Below are 7,039 nucleotides of genomic sequence, written 5' to 3' on the forward strand. Positions count from 1 at the left end.
TTAAAACAACACTGTGGTTATTACAATGGTAGCTCAAGCTTCTCACATTAAAACAGAAGAGTTCAGAGGATGCCAGGAAACAGTGAAGTAGTTCTGTTCTCCCTGTGATGTTTCTTATATTCACTCTGGCATATGGTTAAGTTTTAATTATGTTCACCCACTTAATTCTATCCTCCTGTATAAAAACCCTTTAAATTAGAGTAGAGGCAGGAAGTTGGTGGTGTGGGCTTCTGGAAGTTTTGATGGACTAAGCATCACTCAGTAAGATTCTGTGATTGATAGGGTCACTCTGAAAACTTACAGAATAAAAAGCCATATGAAAAACAAACTAAGCAAGGTTGGTTTAATAGTGTATTAATTAGCAAGACTACATGGAAAACTTTAGGATATCAAATACAAAACTAATGTGGACTGCTTCTTTTTTCCTTCCTTATTCCATTCCATTCCATTCCATTTTGTAAAAAACAAACAAAACAAAACCACAATATAGTGAAGACACTGAGAGTCACTGCTCAAAAGCCACAAAATAAGCTCTTGAGTTGGGGTTGTTTTGACTATACAACATATAGAAGATGAACTTGATTTGGGGTTTCTTGTTGAAAGAGGACAGGGCAAACTACAATGACCATACCCTGAGTAGCTACAGAGTTTTATTACCCAATCATAAAAAGGACCTTTTTAAATGTTTTCCTTTTAGCACTCTTCAATGACTGTTGTTCCAATCAAGGAGTAAAGCTTTTTCTTAACAAGTCGAAATCCTGAGCTCAGGATCAGAGTTCTTCTGAGGCTGGAGGAAAAGCGACCTCGGCTAAAGAAAAAGTCCCTGAAGCTGGTCCACGAGCAGTTCTCTTGCTTAAACACGAGCGTAAGCTCAAAAGTGGGCACCACACTAGAGTCACATACAATCCTGTCCAGCTTTATACATACATTTTCAACTTCTATGTTCACGTGCATGACACAACCTCGCAGGCCGCAGGGCTCTGTGGAGGAGAGGCGAAGAACATCTTGGGCAATTCTCTGGGTCAGTTTTTCAGGGACAAGGACCTTTGAGCAACTGAGTTTGGTTTGCTTTGACTTGGACAGACAGTTCTCCAGCATTTTAACCAAACTCTGGCAAGTTGTCTCCTCAAATACCACCTCATTGAGGTTGGGTTCAGGAACAACATAATCCCAGTAGTCAAAATCTGTAGAAAACAGAAGTTTGAAATGAAAAGAAATCCAGGAACAGGAAAAACACACTAAAATAGCAATAGTGATTATGTCTATCCACAATGTCTACCTGTTTCTTATATTTCTTTGGGAATTAGCTGATCTCACTTTGCTATTAACTAGTGGGGTAATAGAGCAAGTGATCTCTCATTTATGAAATAAAGGTTTTGATAAGGATATAACCATTTTTCTTTAAATTTATGCATATAGACACATATAATCTTAAAGACAGTGCATCAAAAATCTCTTCTATTTTTTGCTCCTGCACTTGCTTATGAAGACTATTTGTTTTACAGAGAACATGGATTACTTTGAAATAAACATTGATACATAATTATTATTATTATTTTTACTCAGGAACTGTTGTTTTCTTCTAACTCTAAGAATATATGAGTTTATTGCTGTGAAATCCGAATTTTTGCTATTGTTTCTCAAGTGATGAATTTAAGACAAATCTGAGAAGCTATATTAAATATCTTTGAAATTTGTTTCTTTCTTTAAAAGATTTTACTGGAATGGCCTGTAAATTCCGATTTTAGCTTCAACCTCTTTGATTAAAAATTGCTCAAAGAAGACCTTTGAGGTCCATGAGAGTATTTATAACTGGCTGGGTAGTTTTCCATGGCCAAGCAAAACAAAATAGTCCCAGTAAAACAAAATTAGATTTGCGCAAAGGAAAAGAGATAGGTCTGCATTTGGTCACCTACCTTCCAAATTAATCCTACCACTTGGCAAGATGTCACACACACATACACACACTCAACTGAGCAGGGTGCAGGCAGAAATCTGCTGGCTCCCTCCCTAAGCATACTGCACCCTCATTGGCTGCTGTGGTTTCCTCTCCCCACATCATGTATCCACTTAGATCATTGTTCTTTTTAAAAACTAAATAAAACAAATGCATACCAAATTACAAGGTTTCACTTGTTGAGGACAGAATTTTAGAGGTGGACTATAAAATTAGATCATCAACTATTTTGCCTTCTAAATGAGGGAGGCCCCAAAATCTTCAGCAATTTGTCTGTGCCCACACAGTTCCTCAGTGACAGAGCAATGTTATTAACTTAGACATTGCTGTTTAAAATGGTAAATGACAGTATGTCCAGCATCACTGCAGTCTTAAATTTTCCTTCTGGCATTGAAAAGAGAATAATGGCTTTATTCACAAATAGAATACTACACAGCAATAAAAAGGACGACATAGTGATATGAGCAATACCATGGATTGATCTCAAATTAAGCAGCAGGAAAGAAACCAGCTACAAAAGAGTACACATTTATATGATTCCATTTAGATGAACTCTAGAGGCAAAAGCAAACGGGGAGAGAATGGGGAATTGATGGCAAACAGGTACAGGGGAATTCTGGAGGAGGGGGTCATGGAAGTGATTACAAGGGTGGTTATATTTATTAAAACACACATAACTGTACATTTAAAATTCACTAAAACTTCACAATGATAAGGAACCTACTTAACTTTTCACCCCCAGGTACGTACTAGCAGCAGCAGACTAGACCTATGCAGCCGTCAGTATTTTATTTTTTGCTACTTTTGTTTCTCACTTTCATGGACAGAAGATGCCAGAAAATTTGGAGAGAAGTTTCCTCAAATGGCTTTTGTGGCACCTCCATCGAGGAAAGGGGCGACTCCGCACACACACCAATCCGATCCGATCTATGGAGGGGCTGCAACCTTTGGTGGGGGGAGAGGCGGGCAGCTGGGAAACTCACCATTCAGCTGGCTCCCCGGGTAAAAGCCATGGTCCAGCAACTCTGAAATGCTGCCCGGGTTCTTACTGCTCAAACTGCCAGTTGCAACCATGGTCAACGGCTCCGTTTCCCTCGCGTGGCAGAACGGCCTGGGACGCTGGAAAAAGTAGGCAACAAGGACAGATTTGCAAGAGCAGGCAGACATGAAGAGGCTCCTAAAATGCCCCGCATAACCAGCGCGAACTAGCTGAGCACTCATTTCCCAACGGGAAGCAGCCGGCCCCCTGCAACTCAAGTTTGCAGTCTCGCGAGCGGAGATGCCTACTACTGCCACAACCTGAAACTCATTCAAAGTTAGCAAAACTCGGAGCAGACTGGTCCGGCGGAGCTCACTCACCGTGGCCAGGCAGCGGAGGCCGCCGCCTCCGCTCACCCCGCACCCAGGCCACCGCCTCCCTCACCTGCCGGGAGGTCGCTGCGGCCGCCGCGCGCGCAGGCAACGCTGCGGAGTAGAAGGAGCAGGAGCTGTCCTCTGCAGCCTCCTCCCTCGGGGACTCGGTACCGGGCAGACCCCAGCAGCGATCCGCTCTCCTCTCGGTCCCAACACACCTAGCACCCACCCCACTGAATGCACCGCCTCTGGGGCAGCGAGCAGTTTATAGGCCCAGGCCGCTCACCCGGCCGGCCCGCCCCGCCCACCTGCGCCCCCGCCCCCGTCCTGCGCCCCGCCCCTCCACTGGTCCGGTTGCATTTCAACCCTGGTTCTTCTAGCTGCCCTAGGCGAGCGGCTGGGAGTTAAGGACAATCTTAGAGCACTGTTGATACATGCTGTTTCCAGGGTGGGCCAAGGGTCAGCGTGACCGCAATTCCCGGGGCACGACTCGCCCAAAACTGACCACTCTTCTCTGCCACCGACCTGGATTCTTTGGTGCGACCTCTTCGGCAGCGCGCGCGCGCGCGCGCGCTCTCTCTCACTCTGCTGGCGCCCTTGCTGAGACTGTCCCGGGCAGCGGGAAGTTTTCTGTCCTTTGTCTATTGGTATTACCCTAGGTTTTCCTGTGTCATACCGAACACTTTGCTTAACTCTGTTTCCACGCTCAAGGAGCATTACTTAAACACTTAGTTCTGGCCTCTAACCAAGTCAACTCTACCCCCGCGTCCCTGGGTTTCTCTGTCCTTCTCTCCTGAACGCAGTCAGATCTAGCTTTTCTTTCCGGCATCGAAAACTAGCATTTTAGCAAGGGTCTTCACGCACTGCACTCCCGAGCTCAGGCAAACTTAGTGCTGTTTCATCTATGACTAATGTGTTCTTTCCGCGAAAAGGGTGAGCCTGGTACTCTTCTAATTAGACCTGGCTCCGGAACGCCGGGAGGTAGAATGAAAGGGAGTTGGCCAAGAAACTAAACAAAACCATTAGTGGGATCTTAGCTGCCTTCTCCACCCGCCTGATCGCTGGGAGCAATTGTCATTCCCGGAGGCAAAGCTCCTGGCGAGCCCTGTCAGGGGGAGGAACTTGGGCTTCGGCGGTTTTGAAGGGGCTCTGGGCAGTGAAGATCCAGTTTTATACACCGTAAAGGATTATCCTGTGAGGCCTGGTGCGCAGTCCTGAACCTGAGCGCAGAGAGAGCCAGAAGAGCCAAGGAAAGAGTCAACGATCCATAGACAAATAGCCAAACAGGTTTTCTTACAAAACTTCTAAGCCACCCTTTCCCTCGCGTTGGTGTTCCAGTAGGAAATGATCTGTGCAGAGTGACCATTCCCAGTGACGGTGGTGGGTCTGGGGAAGGAAAGGGTGGGATGCCTAGAGGGAAAGAGTGCTTCAACATATAGGAGGTTCTCGTGTTGCTCCGAGTCCTCTAGGATTACTTTGTCACTGGTACAGGGATCTGTAGGTTAGGGCTTTGAAAGGCGCTTTCGGCTGTCCAGGCTAAAAACTCAGTGAGAAAAACAACAACTGAAGGGGTAAGGAGGATGTGATAAACAGATCAGTGGGAGGACATTCAGAAGCAGAGCAGCAGAAATTAAAGCCAGCTTGACAGTCCATTTTTAACTCAACGCAGGCAGCTGTGCTGCCTGAAGGTCAGGCGGGCCAAGGAGGGAGATGCTGATAGGCTGGCTTTTGAAAGCAGATTTCCACTTCTATTTCAATAATAGAAAAGTAGAAAACAAACGAGTCCATTTAAGCGGATTAAAAAGCAGTTTTAGTGGCCAGTGTGTTCGGAACCAATGGATATGTGCCCCTGGTCAAATTTCAGATGCTGGCTGCCTGGCAGTTGGAAGGGAGGTGGGTGGGCACTGGCAGAGCCTCTTCTCCTCATCTGGGTTGGTGGGTGGGGGGAGGGACACTTAACGAGACTGCCTCTTACCTGCCTCTAAGGAGAGTTATTAGGATTAACAATTTAGAATTGAGTGGTCTGAACGTGCACAATGAAATAAAGAAATTGCCCATTTCAATTTCCTTAGGGTATTTAGGCATAACTCATAAAGTAAGTACTCCCCAACGGGCCAGAAAGATTATTAGACCTTTACAAAGGAGCAGTTACTCTCAGCTCACTTAACCGAAAATTTGTAAAGCCCTTTGGGATTTTACTGCAAGAAATAATTTACCTATGTTACAAAAGACGTCAGATATCTTTTTTTTTTTCCTTTTTGGCTGAATAAGCCTTGCTCTCCAGATTACAGGGCATAAGAAATGACTGATATTCAACACGTATCTGAAATAATTAGTGGAAATTGTCCTCCTTTATCTACTTAAAGGGGTAAAAAAATCTATTCTATGTACCTTTGTGCTGTTATATAAAGAGAGCTGATTTTTAAAAAAGGAAGGATAGAACAGAATTAGGGAAAATTAGGTGCCATAATAGTGTTGTCATGCAATGACACACTTAGCTTATTAGATTTTTTTTTTAATGATGTGGAGCAGATACAGATACAGTTATTTGTAACTGAAAGTTTATCACATTGGTGTATTTCAGGTATTTAACAGGTGCAACGATGAAGCACATTTTACTATTTTATTACATCCTCTATTGTTAGTGCCTAAAAAATAGTTTAGAGGATGCTTATTTGGAAATAATAGTTCCATATGGAGAGAAAATCTAATTGATTAAATAATTTAATTGTCTTTCATACACCAATATATTATAGCAAACTACCAAAATCATAAGCATGCTTGCTTTTTACTTACTATGATTTACTCATCCACTTTCTTACAAAAAAGAAATAGCAATAACAAATAGCAATACTATATTTATCTGATGTTTAGGGAAATATTTAAGTTCTGAGCCCCCCTCATGTATAAATATAGTGTTCATAATATCATTGCTTACATTAAGTGTAAAATTCCGAATACCAAGGATATTTCAAAATGTAAAAAATATGAGGCTTTGATGTATTATTATTGGAAATACTGATGTCTTGTGTATTTGTGATTGGAATTGTTGAGCATTTATTACATGTTTCACCAGCTAATTTTCTCTCTTTACTCAGTATGAACCATTATTCCTGAGGTCTTATTAATACATTTACATTCAGTGAATTGCTTATTTCATTTTATAAACTGTGACACCAAAGAAAAAAATGACTGTTTTTTAATCTGTACAGTATATTCAGGGAGGATTCACAGAACATGGAAATTGATCTGTACAGTATTTAAGGTCCCTTCCCAAGCTCATGAAGTTGTTGTGAGGATTAAGAGGTTATAATCAATGCCAAATATTATCTTTTTATTAATAAATAAATCTGAACTCCTTAAATGTACATGGTCTCTGGCTTTGCATGATTGTACTAAATTTGTAAATCTACTGCCTTGTAAAGCCTTAGAAGAGGGTCTGCACTAAAGGGGCTAAGTGGGGTTGGGGAAGTATTATTAAAGTAGAATAAACTTTATAGTCTTTCTCATTTGCAGGAAATCTGGAAAATATTTGCCAATGATTGGGAAAGCCTTTTTTATTATAACACATGCATCACTGTATGGGAGAGCAGGAAGGAGAACTCCTAATGTAAGAAAACAATGTAGCTAAGGTTATTTTGATGCAAAATAGAGTTATATATATTAACTTTCCTTTATTAATCTAAGAAGTGTTTTTTCTTGATAATATGAAATTTATAGATATTTGAA

At 42.2% G+C, this 7,039-nt stretch overlaps 1 protein-coding gene across 1 annotated transcript; it reads right to left on the reverse strand.

Annotated features, from left to right (window-relative positions):
- Window positions 1–204: 204 nt before the first annotated feature.
- On the reverse strand, window positions 205–3,548 carry DDIT4L (DNA damage inducible transcript 4 like). The gene is made up of 3 exons (XM_066385734.1): window positions 3,381–3,548; window positions 2,941–3,076; window positions 205–1,184 (listed from the first exon to the last, which is right to left on the reverse strand). The coding sequence occupies exons 2-3, from the start codon at window positions 3,029–3,031 to the stop codon at window positions 694–696; spliced, it is 582 nt and encodes a 193-aa protein (XP_066241831.1). The 5' UTR covers window positions 3,032–3,076; window positions 3,381–3,548; the 3' UTR covers window positions 205–693.
- Window positions 3,549–7,039: the final 3,491 nt, after the last annotated feature.

This window comes from Saccopteryx leptura, chromosome 5, assembly GCF_036850995.1.
Source record: "Saccopteryx leptura isolate mSacLep1 chromosome 5, mSacLep1_pri_phased_curated, whole genome shotgun sequence".
Taxonomy (NCBI): Eukaryota; Metazoa; Chordata; class Mammalia; order Chiroptera; family Emballonuridae; genus Saccopteryx; species Saccopteryx leptura.